Here is a 22,388-nt window from a genome sequence, read left to right as displayed (position 1 = left end):
CTTTCACAACCTACTTACGCGGCAAAGCAAAGTTCATTCAATACGAAATCATTCACCAGCGAAGGACCAAGAACGTAAACTATTTTACTTAACCACATACTCTATGTGGATGTTACGCTAAACCGCGGTGAACAAGATAAAATACTTCGGCTGACTTCGTAAACAGATTTTGTTGTGAGACGTTGTTTCTTAATTACAAATTCCGATGTAACGGACAGGATTCTCCGTCGGTCGCGAGCTGAAGCATCCCAATACTCAAGTTTGAGGGCAACTGCTTAATTAAATCATCAATATAGGAGTCTCTGGGGAACCACGGTTGCTGCCTTCGTGATATATTGCTGGCTTTACTTGCAGATCTTCTAATATATTTGACTTATTTACTTGTCGGTATATATTGCATCGAGGAGAAGAAAAAACTTGGCTGTGATTGATGCTTCTAGTTAACTTTAGGGTGAAATTCATTATATCGTGCACGAAATATTGGTACCTATTTGTATATCGACTCTTGCAAAATAGTTGTCTGACATAAATTAGGATAATTCACTCTTTATTTTCTATCCACAGTTAAAATAAGACTTATTTAAATGAATTTATGAAAGTAATCATTAATGTAATTACCAGTCCTAATTGGAACCTAAACAAACCAAAGAGTTAAAGGATAGCGAAACAAACTTAATTTTAACCAGCACAGAATGCCATAACAACGTTTCCTTCAGAAGATTATCTAGGATTTTGCCTGGATAAGTGAGATCTAACTAGTAATTTCATTTGATCCCATCCTGTCGATATTCTCATCCCTGAGGGAGTTCCAATAATACCTGTTAATTGGAAACTAGTCCCTCAAGAAGGACAGACCCCTTGGTATCCGTCATAATGTACTATAATTTGTTCTAGCTGGTTACAAACATTGGGTTGTTTCAGAGGATTTGGGTCGTTTTTGTGTGAAAACTAATTACTTTGTTCAGTTTGTGTATTCAAATTGCTTAGTGATTTATATTTTCCAAAAGCTCGGGATAAAGGTTTAAATTGCTGTTAATGGCTCAATGATGACAGTGTAAGCACTATAATAAACTGTTTTGGGGACAAACGCTTACTATGAGAAACAGTTTTTTGAACGTGTTAACGACAAAAAAATTGCGATTATGTTCTAGAGGTGTATGGGCGAGGGATAGGAAATAAATGAAACTTCAGAATGAATATTGACCAAAATCTATTTCCTGGCACTTTTTTACGGAGCTGCTTGCCTTAATAATTTCACCTTTTCAATTAGCTCCTACAAATGACCCGCAGAACAAAGGCACTTTGTCATTTGTGTCTGAACTTCTTAATAATATGTAGAAAGCGAAAGAGTGGGTTGCCTTGAATGTATAAGTTTTTGGAGGAGGATACATGGCTGAAGTTAATCCAACAATAATAGCTGCAAATAAAAACAGAGAGATTCTCATTGTGAACTTTATTTATCTACATTTTTGGAGAGTAAATAGTTGAATCTAAAACTGGTAATCAGAAAAGGATGATGATGAATTTGATGTAGTAGGTACAACATTGACGAACAAAAATGTGTAATGATGTCGAGATTCCTTCACCAGCCAGCCATAGCCATGGAAAAGATTCTAAGCTTTAAACAAAAAAGGACACAAAATCTGGGAATAGAATTCACCTCTTACTCTGCCCCTACGAACGTCCCACAGAACAGCGGTATTTTGTTTTGTAATATGTAGTATACGTAGGGGCGATTAGCTTCGAAGACATAGATCTTTGGAGGAGGATATGGCATGGCAAATGTTATTATTAAAGCTGCAAAAATATCCAAAACTATTGGTAACGTAACTGTTGTCAAAATTTAAAATCGGAATGACAAGGAGAATTCAGAAATAATGTAGATACCTAATAATATTTTTATTTATCTGACAAAAGTTCCAGAGAACAAAACCTTATCTTTAGTCTTAATGTAAAATAGGAAGGGATGGTTGGCGTTGAAGACGTAAGGGGGCGGAGAATTTAGTGGTAAACTCCTTCTAGTGAGAATGATAGCTGCAAATAAAATGGTAGTGATTAAAATAAAGGAAATCTCTTCCAAAATACTGTAGCTAAAAAATCGTCCGATTATCCCCACGAAAAGAAAGTCAGCTACAAATTGAGCATAGTCATCATTCAAATTTTAACTGCAATAGCCGAAGTAGATAGCCGGTAAAACGAGCATATTACTTTCGCAATTAGCTTTTGTATATTTGTGTGCTGTTTATGTCAAGTTATTTTCTATTATTTATTTTATACATACCAGTGGCTGCCGCAGCTTCGGTTCCTTTCTCATCTACAGATATGTAAGCTTTCTGTACAGCATCAGATATATAAACTGGTTCTTTGCGTTTCAATATACCATCAAAACCATCATTTCTTGGATCAAACATAGCGGTAATATTATCCTGAAAGTTAAGCATAACAGTTAATAAAACTTCGTCCCCTTATTATTATTTAGGACTGTGATAAATAAATCCATGCGTACCTTTATAAGCATTTCTTTTATATTAATTTGTGTGTAGATTAACATTTTCGGTAGATGTACTTTTACTTTTTCTGATTTAAGGTTATTCGTCAGTTTAGAGAACTCATCAGGATCTCTCAGAGCCTTAACCGTATCCAACAAACCGGTCTTATTTCTTGGAAGGACTACTAGGAAACTGATATTCATGCCTTTGTAAAACATCTCCAGCGCCTAAACAAAAATGAGAGACATTAAAAAATAATAAAATATTAGAAACACTTTTGAAAGGATGGGTCAAATTACATTAAAATCATCTTTTTGTGGTCTGAGGCCTACACACTGCAAAATCTGGATTTTAGAAAATGGAACAAACCTGGTAGTCATCGTTTTCAGCATAATTGAAGGTACCTTGTTGGTACATTATTTTCAGTTGCACGGTATCCCCATTGGCTTTGTAGAAATCTTTGACTGTTGTGTCGTTAGGATTGAATTTGTATAACCAATCTCCCTGAAAGGAAACATTGTGTATACAGATGATTTCAAAAGTACTAGTTAAAGATAGGAAATAGTTGTTATAGCTGAGCCTGGATCAAGAATTGTAAGTTAATCATTGAATTCTCAAGCCCTTCCAATACTAATCTACATTTTCTTATTTGGACCACATTGATTATTCAAAGATTCACGAAATACACTCAGATTTATTCAGATCTTCTAAAAATAATATATTTTTGTTAATGCTTACCAGGAAATAAATAGCGTTGACTAAACACAGTCTTGTATCTGCGCTAAACATGCCTGGTTGAACAAGGTCTTGAATTTTGCCACGAGTACGGTTTGATACCTAGAAAATTAATTGGTTATTAAATTATAAAGAAGTTTTTGGAAATCTGAAATACCTAGAACTAGTACTCACCCAGTCATTTATAATTTTAGAAGCTTCAACATTCTGACTGAAGTCAAGATTCTCTCCTTCAGCGTCAAAATATTTCTTAGAATCTTGAATGAAGTTTGAGCTTAGTGGATATCCAATGTTTGCGTAATATTTAGTTGCCACTTCCAAATCAACGTTTCCTTGATTTCCTAATTCTTTGGTAAATTCAGAGAAAATGCATTTTATCTGTAAGAAGGAGAATAAAATTTCTGAGACATTTTATTTTTTTATGGACGATTGTCTTACAGAATGTAGTCAAAGGATTAACTTACCTCGTCTTTACTTCTGAGGTTAAGCAGTTTGAGAAGTTCCTCTAGCACCGATCCAGTAGCATATAACGCAATCTGTGCCAATGGGATCAAGAGCGAAGTTCCTGACGCTACGGCGTTCTCATCAGGGTTTGTAGACACTAGATACTAAGAGTAAACAGTAAGTTATACAATTTAACAGATAACTTGGAACATGTTTCTATGAATTATTAACTCATCTCAGAGAACATAAGGAAATGACTACAGTAATACTTACATGTAGAAAGTCGCCAGCTAAGTTTATGCTTCCTTTGTCCAGTCTAGGCCTTACATCTGTGCAGGTCACCGTTGTGTTGTTGGAAGCTAGTCAATCAATCAATTTTTAAATAAATAAAAAGGTGCAGTTTACACTCATACTGAGCCTATTCACATTATTAGAGTATTGCTAAAAGAAACACACTTACGGCATTCATCAATAGGTACACAAACATCGTCGTCGTTTCTAACAAGTCCTGACTTGCAGATGCAGGCTGGTTGATCATCACAATTAGCGTCTACAACTGGAGGACAGTCCATTTCCTCTCCTACTTCGGAACAGTATAGAGGCTCGCAGACAAGAGAGGGGTTTTCTTCGTACCTTTCATCTGGGCCACATCTGGGTGCTGAAATTTTTGAGTTTTATATTAGACTGATTAAGTTGATTCTACAGCACATATTATTGTTTATCTTTATAGCATTTGTTGGTATTTTAATCTGAATCGTTGTTACGATTCTTTACGTAAGCCTTATGTCTATGTCTGTCAACTCTATGCGAATTTGGTTGTTGTATTAAGAAGTATTGAAGTACTTACGAGGGCAGTCTTCAATGGGTATACAGATGTTATTATCATCCCTAGCATATCCATCTTCACAGTAACACTGTTCGTTGCACTTGATATTGACGATGGGACAGTTGGTCTGATTCTGTTCATTCAGTGTAGCACACACGTTGTCACATGCACCACCACAAGAGTAATACTCATTTAGTCCCATGCATTTTCCTGAAAACATTTTAATATTTTTTAAACAACAAGTTTTTTGTTAAGTACGCGTTCATGGTGAAAGTATCTGAACAGATTTATGATGCTCCGGAGACCTCAGCGCTCAATACACACTAGATCAAATTAGTGCTCTTTAAAATGACCTAAGAGAAAACTTACTACAATCTTCCTCCGATATGCATTCCCCTATCTTGTTGGTGTAATATCCTTGTTCGCAGACGCAGCCAGGTTTGCAGGGCGGTTCCTGACCCCATTCGATGGGGCAGACATAAGCCTTGTCAAGACTCTCGCATGTTCGCGGTGGGCAAGTTGAAGGACAAGAATCAAAGACCTCATGAGGTCTGTTGCATTCCGCTACAAGAATAATACATTTTTTTATGAGTATCTGGAAACCATGATCGGGGTGGCGTTCGTTGGATAAGGCCTATGTTCAGCAGTGGACGGCAATTGGCTGATATGAAGATGAGTATCTGACTCTATTACACCTAGATATAATTAGGTACTAGTTATCCAAAAAAAGGAAAACTAAACAACAAACTAACTAAATATTTGTACTCACGTTTACATTCCTTTTCAGGCACGCACAGACCATCTTCATTACGCAAGTATCCGTTAATACAAACACAGTCTCCAATACACTCTACGGGATCTCTACAGAAGTTTGGATATTCAAGATCTGCACATTCTCGTCTATCGCAACCTCCATTTGCACAACTGTTAAACACTTCATTTGTTTTACACACTGGTGCTGAAAGACATATACTCAATATATGGTATTTTCCAAAAAATATCAAGCCCTGTTATTAGAATAAAATGTTAGTTCACTTCACTATGAAGTACAGCAATATTTTCGAAAAAGGTAAACAAGTTTGGAATTGCTGCAAATTTTTTATGGATAACTGAGCGCTCAGCTATCGAAAATATTGCACAGATAGTTGTTGTTTTGCTTTATAGTGAATATTTTTAACCCTTCATAACGGCCACTCTCAAGCTATTTTCACGAGTACTTCAATAAGCTTTAGAAGATATTGCAACCTAGACTATAACTACGTAGAGAGAGACTATCATCGAATCTACAGTTTCAGAAATATTGCGGTATCATGCATTTTTAAGCGATACTCTGCAACAAAATAGTAGCGTGTTGGCTGCGTTATAGTTGCTCATATTGCAGCCATATATTCTAGAAAAAATATGGCCAGTTTATAGAGGGCTTTATGACTCACTGGGGCATTGGGTAACTGGTACACAAGTTCCATTTTTAGCACTTAAAATCCAGTTTACAAAGGTCAACTATACATTGTTTTGTATTTTAAAAAAATATCGATAAAGGAAGAATAATTTCCTTTGGCATCAAACATTTTTTAAATTTTCGGTTTTGATAACCAAAAATGGAAGGCAGTGTCGTGAACGTACATAGTTTTGTTTGAATTGTATTGTAATAAGTCAACTTACTGCAGTCTTTAGGCTGTACACATTTCTTCAGATTGTCATCGTAAACGTAGCTTTGTTTGCAATCGCAGCCGTTTAGTTGGCAGATAAGGGGACATGCCACTACTCCTTCATTGTAGGTGGAACAACGTCTACCGCAGTAGCCGCCACAACCAGATACGGCATTTGAATCTCCGTTGCAAGAAACTTGATAATAAAAACAAAAAAAGTATAATTATTAAACTAAAAAAACACGCTAGTCATGAATGCTCATCAGAACTCAGAGCGTGTGCAAAATATCATCCTAACCGAAGACCGGGAAGGAGTCAAATTAGGATTCAAGATTTTCTTACGTACATACTTAGTTACAAGTGAAGCTAACATAAGCGTGTTAAAAATATTTATATTAAAACAGTCAAACAAACGATGCCTCACCTGACTGAATGTATATATTTAACTAATTGCTCATCAGTTACTACAAACAAATATTTATACCTACAAGTTATTTTATGAATCCGGTAATAAGTTTCCAGAATCGGCCAAATATTTAATTCGGAATTTAACTTGAATCGAATAAATAATTATTTTAAGTACCCATCATAATAATGATGATAATATTGATATACAAATACATGGTAAAATTAAAGAGAAAGGAAATAAAATAAATAGGTTATTCCATATTTTTGCTTACCTCCACATTGTTCAATCGGTATACAGACTCCATTGTCATCTCGAGCGAATCCTTCGTTACAATAACATTTATTATTGCATCTTTTATTAGCAATAGGACAATTTGTTTGATTCTGTTGAGATAATGTAGAACAAACGTTGTCGCATTCACTGCCACAGGCATAGTGCTCGTTGGGTCCAGGACATTTACCTGAAATCAAATGTTATTAGAAATTACTGAACTGTATTAGAACTATTTAACTTACTACCCGTTTTCCCGCGGTTTCACCCGCGTCCCGTGGGAGCTACTGCCCGCACCGGGATAAAATATAGCCTATGTTACTTGCAGATAATATAGCTTTCTAATGGTGAAAGAATTTTCAAAAACGGTCCAGTAGTTTTTGAGCCTATTCATTACAACCAAACAAACAAACAAAGTTTTCCTCTTTATAATATTAGTATAGATTAGATTAGTTATAGATATTTATTATTATTAGTATAGATTAGATTAGTATTAATCTATATTATAGAAGTATAGATTAATACTTTTTTTGTGGCTGATTAAGCCAGCAAGAAATGCTTGCGGCAATCACAAACGCACATACGCACACAGCCATAATCAACTAATATAGATGCTGTGTGGATATTATTACACAAGGTAACATTCACTATATTAAAATTGAAAGAACAGAACATTCTTAAACTTACGCGGACACTGGTCTTCAGGTACGCATGTGCCATTTTCAAGTCGCAAGAATCCCTCTTTGCAAACACAACCACCGTAGCATTTGATAGGATCTATACAGAGATCAGGTTCATCTACTTGAGAACAGTTCCATTTTCCACATCCACCATTAGCGCAACCAACATATTCTTCATTATTACCGCAAGTAGGAGCTGCAAAAAAGCACAATTTTTGTAGTGAATATTTTAAGCAAAAAATTTGATTAAGAGCTCTGCCTCATTGAGACGCCATGGTGACGTCGAAAGCGGCGCAGGCCTTGCTGCTTCTGGCATCCAAAGGCCGTCAAGTCGAGTGGCCATGGCGTCTCGACAGTCAATTGTTTACGTCGTCGCTGAAGAAATCGCACGCTGACTGTCGACCACACTGGCGACTGAGTGAGCGAGATGCACTGTACCGTGTGCATTATAATGGCAACCGTGGCATTATCGCCAAGCTGCCAGAGAATCCAGAAGCTACGTAGAGAACTGTAGCTCGTGGCCACGCTTCCAATTTGGTGACGTTGCCAAGCCGTCGCCAAGTGAGTAAGGTACCATACATTTCAATATTAACTGCTTGGATAAGTAGCCGGCGACGTCGCCGTTGGCGTCCTAACGAGGCAGAGCTCTAAAAGTATTTAAGAAAACTTACTGCAATCTTTAGGACGAACACACTTCCCTAAATTGCTATCGTATACAAATCCGTTTCTGCAGTCGCAGCCATTGAGTTTACAAATTAAGGTGCAAACCACGTCTTTTTCCTTGTAGTTCGAGCAAAGTCTACCACAGTTCTGTCCACAACCAAGGACCGCGTTTGGATCGCCTCCACATGAAGCTAAGGACAAAAGTCGAACATCAATTGCATAAGTACATAAATCTTCACTTATATGAAGAAAGTATCTTATACAAGCTGTTGATTTGCATCCGTGCCATATTCAAGGACGTAATTATGCTACTGATTCTCGACCCAAATCAACAAAAAAATTGGTACGTAATTTTTTTGTTTTTCACAATTCCGTCAATGTCATCTACCCGTATTTTAAACTTGGCGCGTGTGTTACTGGCCTTAAAATCGTGCTACGCCCTCACACAAACGCAAACACAAAGCATACGCAACGATCATTCATAAAATTGGGTTACTTCTGAAATACTACGACATTAAAATGACAAATCTTAGACACCAATGGCTGATAAAAAAAGGTGAAGGAAAACATCTTGAGGAAACCTGGACTATATAGTCTGAAATCACCAACCCGCATTGAGCAAGCGTGGTGATTAATGCTCAATCCTTCTCCGTGTGAAAGGAGGCCTGTGCCCAGCAGTGGGACGATAAAAAGGCTGTAACAGAAAATGACAAAAAAAAAAAAAAAAAAAACAGTGCATATTAGCTATTTCCCGTCTTCTGTAATTCCAATCGATTATTTACGTATTTTATGTCCTCCTGAAATATGGCACAAATGCAAATCAACACCTTGTATTTTATGATTACATTCACAAAAGCCTAAACTGATCCTGATAGGCTAAGATGTTCCGGTTTAAATGTCATATAAGATGAAGTGATTTGGGTGCACCATGATTCGCTTAGGTCTTAGGGAATAGGTGAAAATACAAAGGTAATTAAGATTAACTAGGTAATTTGGATGCACCTTGGTCTTAGGAAATAGTAGAAAAATTAAGAAAACAGAACTTAAATAATTTCAGATTGTACTCACGACATTCATTAGTAGGAATACACTTTCCAGAATCGTCTTTCACATAGTCTTCGATGCAGACACACTTTGGTACACCACACGACACAGTGGTATTACCATTAAATGCAGGACAATCTATTGGGAAGCCGAGTTGAGAGCAAGATTGGGCCGTACACAGATGGTCCGGACACTCTTCTAGTCTTTCGTTTTCACCACATTTGGGTACTGTAGAACAATAAAAAAATCAAATGGAACATGAAACTGCAGCAGATATAGAAACAACAAAAGTAGATGATGAAAGAAATAGTTTGTAAATCTTTGATGTAAATTATTGCTTTAGAAGAAGTACCGTCTATTTATATAGGAACTATTATGAAGGATGCGTTTTTCAAAGTCAGAGTATGGATGGTTAATCAGGTAACTGAAGTCCCGTGCTTTATGGGACTATACTATCATCTTAAGATGGCAGACTTAGAAGTCCTGTCATACATTCATGTGAACGATAAAAACTTCATCAAGTATACTAATTTCTCTTCCTTTACCTGGACATTGTTCTATAGGTATACAAGTGCCATTTTCGTCTCTAGCGTATCCCTTTTCACAATAACACATAGGATTGCACTTAATATTGATGATGGGACAGTTGGTCTGGTTCTGTTGACCAAGTGTAGCACACACGTTGTCGCATGCTCCGCCACATGAGAATAACTCGTTCGGACCGGTGCATTTTACTGGAATAATCATAATGTAGAAAAGATTTTATATTTTAACATTTCTTAAATAATAGTGTTCTTAGAGAAATTCATCATCATCCTCTTGTTCTCATCCCAACTTATTTGAGGCTGGCGCATGTTTTCTTCCGCCGTACTCTAGAACTTAGCTAATATTATTATTTTCATAAAACATCTTAATAGTGCTCAGCTACTCACAGCAATCCGTTTTGGAAATACATTCTCCAAGTTTGTTTCTGTAGTAATCCTTTTCACATCGACAGGACCCATTGCATTTTTCTTCTTCAAGTATGACAGCTGGGCAAGAGTATTTTTTGCCAATGCTTTCACAAGTTTGTGGTGGACAACTTGGTGGGCAGGGATCGTAAACTGTGTGTGGTTCCGAGCAGGTTTCTGTAAATAATTATAAAGTAGAATATGCCCAAGCTAGAATATGATTTATGCCATTGAAATATATATTTTAAAAATAAAATAAAAGAGTAATACTAACGGTTGCATTGGTCCTTCGGTACGCAAACACCATTCTTGTCATGTAAATAACCTTCCTTGCAGAGACATCCTTTGATGCAGCTTTCGGAGGCTACCTTTACACAAGGGACCGGTTTTCCTAATTGAGAGCAATTTTTAGCCTCACATCCCCCTTGGATACATGGCGAATAAACTTCATCTTTTCTGCATATCGGAGCTAATAAAATATTAATGTGGGAAATTAAAACATTTTTCTTCTGGAAAGTACAAATGACATTTCATAATGGGATTCAATGGGTATAGGAAATGGGATCCATCGGGAATCTTTGAAAAAGTGGGATCAAAAGGTGAGATCCTACGAGAATGATTCAAAATATGCAAGAACATGTCACTATTTTATTAGAGACCATGAATAAGTGGAAAAAGGCTCGGGAGATGACCATGTTAAATAAGGGACAACCAAATAGTGCTTATAAGGTTTCGTAAATACTTACAGCATTCTCGAGGACGTACGCACTTTTTGATATTGACATCGAATACAAAGTTCTTTTTACAATCGCATGAATTGAATTTGCATATCTTAGGACATGGCACTGGTCCAAGGTTATAGTTGGAGCAAAGTCTGCCACAGTTGATGCCACAACCTGGTTTGGCATTTGGATCTCCACCACATGATGCTGTAAATGTTATTAGAAACTTATAAAATATCGAATAACAAATTGATTTAATCGAAACAATTACTCATTTATATGAATAAGTAGTCAGAAAAAATGGCTGAAATAGGGGTAAAGAGAAGAGCCACATTGGAGCTGACTTTTATGCAGTATTTAAAGAAGGCTTTTATTGTAATTCACTTTAAAAAATGTCATATCAATTAATATACATTTTGTAAAGAAGGCTTTTATTACAACTCACTTGCAAGTTTTTTTAATCTGAAAAATACCTAAAACACAAGCTAAAAAACTTACGGCATTGATCTTTAGGTATGCAAATTCCATAATCATTTCTCACGTATCCGTAATCACAAACGCAAGCAGGCTGTCCTGGGCAGGTAGAATCCCCTGACAATGCTGGGCAACGTATAGGAAAGCCTAGTTCTGAACATCTTTGTGGTTCACAAAGGGAGTCTGGACATAGTTCAAATCTTTCGTTTATCCCACATTTTGGTACTGAAAGAAAAATATTGGAGAGATGAATTCGAACTTATTGCGCAGTACGTAGGTTTACGTTGTTTTTCGAATATATTTATTTCTATCATATTCATACTTTTTATTGTATTCCATAATGTTGGGAATGATTTTTATGTAAGATTGTACCTACTTAATATTTATTTATTTTTATTATAATTTGTGTAACAAAACTGTAGGTCCCGGCTGTCATTGAACATCCTTGGCAGTCGTTACGGGTAGTCAGAAGCCAGTAAGTCTGACACCAGTCTAACCAAGGGGTATCGGGTTGCCCGGGTAACTGGGTTGAGGAGGTCAGATAGGCAGTCGCTTCTTGTAAAGCACTGGAACTCAGCTGAATCCGGTTAGACTGGAAGCCGACCCCAACATAGTTTGGGAAAAAGGCTCGGAGGATGATGATGATTATAATTTATGTGACAACTTACTTGGACATTCTTTTATTGGAACGCAACTTCCATCTTTCGCTCGTAAGTACCCTTCTTGACAGACACAACCTCCAATACACTTGATCACATCTATACAGAGATCCGGCTCTCCAAGTTGCGTGCAGTTTCTCTTGCCACATCCACCATTAGCACATGAATTGTAGACTTCGTACTTTCCGCAAACAGGTGCTAAAATTATTTATTTTTTTAAGAAAAACAAGGATAAATAAAAATAAATTTGAAAAAATACGAACACAGTCTATTTAAAGATATGATCTTTTTCCGAATATAAATTAACATTTGATAAAAATAGGTCTAGCTAAAAATAATAATATACTGTACATACTGCAATCTTTTGGTCTCACGCATTTCTTTATATTGCCATCGTAAACGTATCCTTTTCGGCAGTCGCAAGCATTGAAGTAACATATTGCTATACAAGCAATATCAGTCCTATTGTAATCGGCGCAAGTTCTGCCGCAGTTCAGTCCACAACCAGATACTGCTTTAGAATCTCCTCCACATGAAGCTGCAAGAATGTTGTAATTGCAGAATTTGTTCAATGTCCTTTGTAGGTACATTTTTTAATCACCCGTTAATAAAACCCAAGTAAAAATATAGGAAAGGTAAGGTAGGAAATCTTGTTGCTACCCATTTTAGGGACGGAAAATAACGTACGCCTGATTCTCTTATTTATTATTTCCTGACGCTGAATTTATGAAGGATGTCTTCATTTATTTTATTTAAGACCTTAAAACACTTACCTTCATCGTCAAAAGGGCTGCCATTGATATAGAAATGATGCCAGATACAATAAAGAAAACATATTCTACTCACGGCAGTTTTGATTAGGTATACATCTTCCTTTAGCATCTCTAACGTAATCGTCAATACAGACACAGCCCGGTGGTACTGGGCAACCGTTTGGAGGCAAATCAGGACATGCATAAGGGAAGCCCAATTCAGTACATTTCTGAGGAGTACACAATGCAGGTGGACATTGTTCCAGTCTTTCATTTACCCCACAAACAGTTTCTGAAAAGGAATTTATAGATGTAATATAACTGATTGAATTCTTGGTAGAGGTAATGACGTATTGAACAGATACTTTTAAGTTTAGAGGAAACGGGGCACTTATTTTTATCACACAGCTACGGCTACTGCAACAGACCAGGAAAAATGTACAGGAAAATGATAATATCCTCTTATCTAGGGAATTAATAAATTAACATTTTTGTTGCAATCAAATTAGGGTGGACGTGGAATAATTAGGAAAACAACACAAATTAATTAAAATACAGAAACTAAAGGTATTATGCACATACTTGAACATTTTTCGATGGGAATGCAAATCTTATTGTTGTCCCTGGCATATCCTGGTTCACAGTAGCACATTTCGTTGCACTTGATATTGATGATGGGACAGTTAGTCTGATTCTGTTCCTTCAGAGTAGCGCAAACGTTGTCACACGCACCACCACAGGAGTAAAATTCATTTGGACCCTTGCATTTTTCTGCAATATACAAATTTTGGAATATATAGTAATGAAAGCATGTGGTGAAAACAGAAGTTTGAGATACACCCAAAAGCTAAACACACTATGACAAACAAACATACAGCGATAGGATGATTAAACGAAAATATTATGAGTTAATTGTAAATGAATAACCATATCTAAACATACAATAGTAAAATGGTGCTATCGCTTGTAACAACACATGGACAACAAATATATGAGATTTCTAAGCCACAATAGCTTTAAAAAGTGAGCTACACACAGCATAAGTTTAAATTATGGCAGGAAACTTACGGCAATCCTTTGCCGATATGCATTCCCCGATTTTGTTTCTGAAGTAGTTTGGTTTGCATCGACAGGCGCCTCGGCAGTTCTTAGAACTTGGGTCTGTGAGTTGTAATGGACAGAAATATTTTTGTCCAATACTTTCACAAGTTTGTGGGGGACATCTTGGTGGACACGGATCGTAGATCTCATTTGCTCCATTACATTTAGCTATAAGAATAAAAAATCCAGATAAAAATTTAAAATATTAAATTAATTTAAAAAATATTAAGGTCTGTTTTGCACAGTCGGAGTGGTCACTATTTGCTTTTAAGTTCTATAAAAACTTAATCGGAAGTTTAACGGGAGCTGAGTAAAACCACTCGAGCGTGGCGAAACAGGGGCTTGATATTTATGATGAACTGCAAAGTTGTTGGAAGTTTTCTATTAAGAATTTACCTACTATGAAAACCTATATTATTATTCCTTTAAAATTTTAGATATACTTACGAGGGCATTGGTCTTTCGGTACACAGGTACCATTATCAGCTCTTAAGTAACCTACTGCGCAAAGACATCCTGGTCTACATTTAGCAGGTCTGACACAAGGGACTGATTCGCCAACTTGTGAGCAGTTCTGCGCTTCACATCCACCATTGACACAGGTCGAGAATTTTTCGTTTTCACCACAGACTGGTGCTACAATGTTAATAAATTGAATAGTGTTTTCAATAGAACATAGGTACAGCACAATTCGAATAAACTAAAAATGTCTGGAGACATTACAAATTACTCAGAATAAACCTTTATAAATATTATATACACCTGTCACTTCTATTTCACCACCACTCTAAGGTAGACTGGTGAGATCATCCAGGGTGTTAAGTCCGCCGTTGTATATTGTGGAAAAAGTATAAATAAAAAAATATAAACTTACTGCATTCTTCAGGGCGAACACATTGACCAGTATTTTCATCGAGCACATATCCTTTTTTGCAATCACAAGCGTTTTGACGGCAAATAGCCGGACAGAACACTGGTCCTTTGTTGTAATTTGAGCAAAGTCTTCCACAGTTAACACCACAACCTGGTCGTGCGTTAGGATCTCCACCACATGCAGCTATAATGAGAATGTAATTCTTAAAATCTGGAAATTATTCTGTACTAGCTTCTGCCAACGACTTCGTCCGCGTTAAATTCGGACTTTGTGTAAAGAGAGTAACACGGTCATACATGGTTTCTGTGTAGCTTTAACCATTAAAGGCTGAACACGCGACGGAAGCTTAAAAAATGGAGTAACTTCACCCTTTTTCCCAACATTTCCCTTTACTGCTCTGCTCCTATTGGTCGCAGCGTGATGAAAAGTATCATTTAATCTGCCCAGGAGTATGAAGAATAATTGTACCAAGTTTCGTTAAAATCCATCAAGTAGTGTTTGTTTCTATAACGAACATACAGACAGACAGACAGACAAAAATTTTACTGATTGCATTTTTGGCATCAGTATCGATCACTAATCACCTCCTGATAGTTTTTTTGGAAATATATTCAATGCACAGAATTGACCTCTCTACAGATTTATTTATAAGTATAGATTACCAACCCAACCTGGGAGGCCCAAACGCCCCCTGCCGTAAACTCTACGCGGGGGTCATGCGGTCCATGGCCCTTTACGGGGCCCCGGTATGGGCACGTTCGGCACGGCCGCGGGCTGTGCACTACCTGAACGTGCCCCAAAGGGTGATAGCCATTAGGCTAATCCGGGGGTACCGCACGATCTCCCGCGAAGCAGCTGGCCTACTCGCTGGACTGCCACCGTGGGATCTGGAGGCGAGGGTCTTCTTGCGCCTGTACGACTGGCGCGAGGAGGCTCAGCGCCGGGGAGAAACCCCGTTGCCGCGGCAAGTTGTCGCGCAGCGGGCGGAGCTCCGGCGCGATCTCATGGTGGCCTGGAGGGAGCGACTATCGCAACCCAGTGCAGGGCACGCCACCATCGTGGCGGTAAGTCCCCTCTTTGAGGAGTGGCTCGGGAGGAGTCACGGCGCCCTCACGTACCGCATGACGCAGGTCCTCACCGGACACGGTTGTTTCGGGAGGTACCTGCACCGCATCGGTCGTGAGGAGGCGCCCGGGTGTCACCATTGTGCGGACAGCCCCGAGGACACGGTGGACCACACAGTCCAGGTGTGCCCCGCATGGGAAGGGCACCGCCGGGTCCTCGTCGAGGCTTTGGGCGGCGGCGACCTCTCGCGTCCGGCCCTGGTTCAGGCCATGGTCCGGGGCGAGAGGGAATGGGATGCCGTCGCCTCCTTCTGCGAAGCGGTCATGCTCGAGAAGGAGGAGGCGGAACGCCAGAGAGTTCGCACCTCTCATCCCGGCCGCCGCGCTGGACCAGGTAGACACCATGGGCGCCGGGTGTCGCGAGATGACTCCCGGCCACCGTAGGCGTGGGTCTGTGGGCGGTGAGTTCGGGTGGCTCATCGTCCCTCTGTCTTCCTAGACGACAGACCCGTGTCGACGGCGCGCGTTGTTCCACGCGCTCCTCAAAGAGACGTCAGCAACCCCAGCGGGGCCCAGCAGGGCCAAGGCCTGCCGGGGCTGCGGGTTGTTCGAAAGAGATACCGCGGCCCTGGTACATAAAAGGCCTATGACGGAACACGACGATTTTAGTCAGTAAGAGTCTGACACTCCCTCACCGCTGCTAACCCACAGCGGGAGGGGTCATTTGATGATTTTACGTCGATAAAAAAAAAAAAAAAAAAAAGTATAGATTACCAATAATGAGGAATATCGGAAGAAGGATATATTCAGCCACAATTGGGCTTATCAATAAACTAATAACAGGTGTAATTGTTACCAAGGCAAGGTTGCAACCGCTGCGCCGCAAAAACAATAATGAGGAGGAAAGAGTCAAAAAGAGTACGTTAGTGACTTACGGCAATTAGTAACTGGAACACATACGCCATTTTCTCTAACATAACCTTCTTTGCAAACGCATCCAACTGTACAGTATTTTTGGTCCATTTTGACGCAGCCGGTAGGAAACCCTACATCGTCACAGGTCCAAGGACCACATCCACCGTTGCTGCACTCTGATAGAACTTCGTTTTCGCCACAAGGTGGAGCTAGAATATATATTTGATTTATTAGAAACATACAAAGCGCGTCTGATATTATGTATATCCTACAAAAATATCAATGCCATGCCTCAAAAGTTTTTATCAAGTAATCCTAACCTTGGCATATATTAATTGAAAACAGGCAGGGACGATAACACACTGATATAATTTGTCACATATCAGCATTTTCACACATTTTTTTCTTTTTGTAGTGTGTCGTGCGTCCTCTAGTGTGATTGAAAGCGCTGTCATATTTCATGTTTTATGCTTCAAATTAAGTTCAATGGGTTACTTACTACACTGTTCAAGTCGAACACATTTCTTAGTCTTAGGATCGTAGAAGAATCCGTCTTTGCAAACGCAGCCATCCTTGTAACATTTGCACTCGTCTGGTTTGGGGCCAGGACACCGTTTGGTGCAGTTTATATCACAACCAATTTGAGCGTTGAAATCTCCACGACATGACACTGAATAAAAGGGTAACAAGTAAAGACATCATTTACTTTGGAAAATTCACTAATCAGCACAGAAGATCAAATTGCAGTCATTCTGATGCCCCATTCAATTTGACCAGACTAAGGTACCTATGATCCAAATTAATCTCTAAATAATTTTAACTGGCCTGCACTTGCTCCATCCTTGATTAAGTTATTTATTTCTAAGACTTCAGTTTTCGTTTCGCTGAATAAAAACACGATATTGCAATATCGAAACATATAAAAGGAACTCGTTTAACACACAATAGACATGTCAATTTCTTTACCGCATTGATTCGGAAGGATACATTTTCCAGTGGTCTCGTCCAGTACAAAACCTTTTTTGCAATCGCAAGCATTGTCATAGCACACAGCTATACAGCTCACAGGCCCTTTGTTGTAGTTCGAACATAGTCTACCGCAGTTTATGCCACAACCAGTTTCTGCGTTTGGATCCCCACCACATGAAGCTGAAATAAAGATAAAACTGGTATTTTATTGGGACTTTTTGAGAATACGAATTTGGCATAAACATATTGGATTCTACAACGTAGTAAAGATTTTTTAAAGTTCGAACTTATACTTCAAATCACCCTTTTGTTATCGCACAAAAACGTATGTTTTGTATGGAAAAATAATTCTAATAAGTTGAACAATAAAATTCCTAGTACTTACGACATCTTTGTTTGCGAATACAAATGCCGTTCACTGCTCGTACGTAACCTTCTTTACAAACACATCCTTTGACACAATCCACAGGATTAATTCTCGGACATTTTATCGGGAACCCTAATTGCGAACAATCCTTCGGTCTACAGTCAGCATTGGTGCAGTTTGAGTAAACTTCATTTCTCCCGCAAACTGGTGCTGTAAAATTAATATTTGTTTAATACAACCGAAATATGATGTCATTAACATTACGATTCGTATTTTATGTTTGTTCTGTTGAATATACCTACGTGAACGCATGCGAAATAATTTAAATCATTTTATTTTCCAATAAATGATTTCACATGTTTGTGATTGTTTTAATGTTTCATTTGTTTTTTATTCATGGAACACCTGTTAATTAATTGATTTACCGTGACGGTCAATACGAAATCGTGAACGTACGTAATAACAATCTGATAACATTTAAAGGTCGTATGACTAAATATTAAAGCTAAATTATCCTTATATTTTTTAACTACTTTATTAAATAAAAACTTACTGCATTCTTCTGGTAAGACGCATTTTTTTAAATTATCATCGTAATAATATCCTTCGCGACAATCGCAGGCATTCTCGTAGCATATTTCGATACATGGTCCAGGTTCCTTCTTATTTAAATCGGAGCAATGTTTACCACAGTTCACCCCGCATCCCGTTATCGCGAAAGGATCGCCACCACAAGATGCTGAGAAATAAAGTTCACATTAAGATAATAAAAAGAAAAAATGGAGTCATAATAACAAAATTAAAAAAAAAAAAAAAAAAACAGACTTCAATGATACACCTAAAATCTTCTCCTTACTTTGGCAAATACTATGTTGAAAACCGTTAATCAAAATCGGTTCTGTAAAACATGACATACAAACATACATACAGGTTAAACTAAGAACCTTCTTTTTTTCAAGTTGATTAAAAGGAAACATTAATAAAACACTGCTTAAACTGGCTATGCTATTAATTTCACATAAACAATATTTTTACTACTCACGACATTCCGATATCGGTATACATGTGCCGTTTGCATTCCATACGTAGCCATCTTCGCAAATGCAGTCAGGTTGTACTGGACACTCGTCATCATCATCATCATCCTCTTCGTCTCTTGGACATGATACTGGAAACCCTACTTGAGTGCATTCTAGAGGTCGGCATTCTTTAGTTGGACATGGTGAATATATTTCGTATGGTCCACAATTATATGCTGTAATGAAACATATGTACTTAAAATTTATAATGTACAAAAATTACATAGAAGACTTTAGAATGCAATTTAAGTAGAGCGATGTCGAAATTTGTCATTTGTGCATAATTTGAATGCACAAAGCACGAATTGCGACATCCATAAGTCTTCTAAAAAAAGTTTAATTATTTTTGCAATGAGGCTACTGGTTCATCAAACAGCATTTTTCACCTTTTCTTGCGAACATCAAAAATAAGAACTCTTTAAACAAAAAAAACTTACGACACTGATCCCTGGTCACACAAACGCCTCTTTCATTCCTCGCAAATCCGTCTGAACAGCGACAACCAGGTTCACAACTCTTGTCACCAGGGTCTGGTGGTTTGGCACACCTGATCAAACGGTCGTCTACATCGCAGCGGCGAGGAGGACACAGTGCCGGACATATGTCATATTCTTCATGGGCACCAGGGCATGAAGCTGTTTAGGGATGCAATCATAGTTAAAGTTAGGGCTAATGTTAAATTACGAAAGGCTTCTATGTATAAGTACAATTTCGGTTACGATGCCATGTTAGGTAGTGGCGCTGTTAAACGGGTTCCTCAAAAGAGAGTCAACAAACCCGAGTGAGGTCTTCTAGAGTCAAAGCCTGTCAGGGCTGTGGTATTGTTAAAAAGAGTTACCATGACTCTGGTAACGGGCTTAAGAAGGAACATGATGAGTTTTAGTCAGTAAGAGTCTGACACTCCCTCATGCCGCCAACCTACAGCGGGAGGAGTTATTTGATGATTTCGCATAAAGAAAGCTAAATGTTTTACCTTCACCACAAAATCAAACTTTCAATAAAATCACTTACGACATTCATCTCTCGTTACACATAATCCTTCGTAGTTCCTGACGAAACCATCTTCACATTCGCAGCCAGGAACACACTCAGGGTCACCAGGGTTTGGTGATGGTGCACAATCTACGAGATTGTCATCTACACCACATTGGTGAGGAGGGCACGGGGCGGGACATACGTTGTATCTTTCGTTCTGACCCGTGCATTTAGCTGTTTGGAAATATTGTGTTAAAAAAACATACTTACTCCAATATCTACTTAATAAAATGTTTACGTTGTTGCAGACCTTCGTAAAAAGGCAAGACAAAACTTCAAAACAGGATTTTCAACTTCTCTCTGCTTCCGTTCCGGATAGTATAAACATCCACCGATGAATTAATCAAACAACCTGAGAACCTCCTTTTTTTGACGTCGATTACATAGATTTACTCACGACAGTCCTCCTCAAGAACGCAGTTCCCTTCTCCATTTCTTAAGTATCCGTCACTACAGCGACAGCCAGGTTCACAATCGCATTCGTCTATAGCTATGCACGATACTGCGGCTATGTTCACACCACAGAACCGAGGTGGGCATTCAGATAGACATGGGTCTAGTGTCTCATTTTTGGCACAATCGTATTCTGAAATGAAAAATTTTGGACTCGTAAGGTTAAATTTAAGAAGATTTTCATGTCGCTTTACTGCATTTTATACGAAGTCCACCGCATTTAACATATACAGATGCCAGGTCAACTTAACCGAATTCGTCAAATTTTACCAATCGAACATTAACAACATTCCACTATTGTGCGCAAGTCGAAAATCTATCGAAGAAACTTGAAAGATTGAGATAGGTTGATGTCCTGCCGTCTGCACTGTTAACTCAAAAAGTTTCCTAAAAAAACTAGCTTTTATGATTCTTGAAACTGAAGATGCTAGATCTTTTCTAAGCGAATACAACATTGAAACCTATGTAAACATTTAGAAAAGCTACATATATACAAAAAAGTACTTACTACACTCATCTTCAGGAATGCAAATACCAGCTTTATTTCTAACAAAACCATCAGCACATCGGCAGCCAGGCTTACATTCACTGGAGCCAGGCTTGGGTGAAGGAGCACAAAGAATCAGAGCCTTGTTGACCCCACATTCCCTCGGAGGGCAGGGGGCCGGGCAAAGGTCGTATACTTCGTTTGGGTTCTTACATTTTCGATGACCTGCGAATATATGGTTCGCTATAAAATGTTATAGATGATAGATAGGTCGGTGTTTGAAGATTTTTGATGTGTATTTGAATAAATTGTGAATATGCTTAATTGAATTAAGTAATTGCAAAAATGTAGCTAGACATTGTAATCAACTTTAACAAAATTTATGAAAAGAAAGACTAAACATTTTTTTACTCTTTGTTTGTACTACTTTTATTTTGTCTACAGTAAATTTAAATCTAATTTGAAGTCTACTTACGATTACCATGTCCTTCAATCGAATAAGGGCCGGGGTGATATCCTAGAAAATCAAATATCATAAACAAAATCAAATATGTTAAACCTAATTAGATATTTTTTTGAAATGTTACTAACATAGTTCTAAGTAATACTAACATTACTTTGTCGTGGTTACTCGAATAAAGAAATTTATTATTATTATTATAACCCAGTCAATAAAAGCTTAGGTACCTGTTTTAGTGGCTGGCTGGTATATATTTACTCAGTATTTTTTTTTTAATAAACTACAGTAATCAATTAAAATAGGCATATAATTAATAATTATAAAGTTTAAATAATTATTTCCGAATGATTACTGACTGCATTTCTCTCAAGCATCAAGCAAATCAATCATACCTTTTGTTGGTGTTATAAGAACCATGTTGGCCACTATGGCTGACACCACAAGTGGCTTCCACATTATAACCAACTGTCTAGGGTGCTTATCAACGCTATTTACCTCTTATATACCTTCGTGAACAACGTGCACCTGTTTCAACATGGAAGGTTTAAACCAATAGAGTTCCAGTCACAGTACAACTGACGGAATGTTGTATTTTTTTTCTTTTTGTATTTTTTTTTCGTTGTTTATTTAACACCATGTGTGTTAATTTTCTAGTAGATATATGTAAACAATTGAATTGTTAAGTGTAATGAGTGAACATTGTAGTGTGTTCTGTTGAAGTCAGGTAGATGTATAATAAAATAGAAAAAATCATGTATATGTATTTTTTTCTTTTACATCTTATTGCTGTTAGGCATTGTATTAACTTATTTAAGGAA

At 37.9% G+C, this 22,388-nt stretch overlaps 1 protein-coding gene across 1 annotated transcript; it reads right to left on the bottom strand.

Moving 5' to 3' along the window:
* Positions 1-1,193: 1,193 nt before the first annotated feature.
* Positions 1,194-22,026, bottom strand: LOC124630420 (zonadhesin-like). The gene is made up of 41 exons (XM_047164321.1): positions 21,963-22,026; positions 21,586-21,627; positions 21,132-21,335; positions 20,568-20,756; positions 20,147-20,344; positions 19,573-19,770; positions 19,099-19,311; positions 18,610-18,795; positions 18,075-18,266; positions 17,687-17,869; positions 17,220-17,390; positions 16,741-16,929; positions 14,742-14,924; positions 14,315-14,503; positions 13,835-14,035; positions 13,349-13,537; positions 12,861-13,058; positions 12,370-12,552; positions 12,024-12,212; positions 11,380-11,580; positions 10,906-11,088; positions 10,434-10,628; positions 10,142-10,336; positions 9,755-9,943; positions 9,234-9,437; positions 8,174-8,356; positions 7,510-7,698; positions 6,824-7,012; positions 6,157-6,339; positions 5,264-5,452; positions 4,864-5,058; positions 4,516-4,704; positions 4,129-4,326; positions 3,942-4,027; positions 3,689-3,832; positions 3,399-3,602; positions 3,228-3,326; positions 2,859-2,993; positions 2,507-2,716; positions 2,282-2,426; positions 1,194-1,417 (listed from the first exon to the last, which is right to left on the bottom strand). Exons 1-41 carry the CDS (start codon positions 22,024-22,026, stop codon positions 1,263-1,265), a joined length of 7,221 nt encoding a protein of 2,406 aa, XP_047020277.1. The 3' UTR covers positions 1,194-1,262.
* Between the last annotated feature and the right edge of the window lie 362 nt (positions 22,027-22,388).

This window comes from Helicoverpa zea, chromosome 5 (genome assembly GCF_022581195.2).
Source record: "Helicoverpa zea isolate HzStark_Cry1AcR chromosome 5, ilHelZeax1.1, whole genome shotgun sequence".
Classification (NCBI taxonomy): domain Eukaryota; kingdom Metazoa; phylum Arthropoda; class Insecta; order Lepidoptera; family Noctuidae; genus Helicoverpa; species Helicoverpa zea.
Note: the sequence above shows the minus strand (reverse complement) of the source record. Positions and strands in the feature narration are given on the sequence as shown.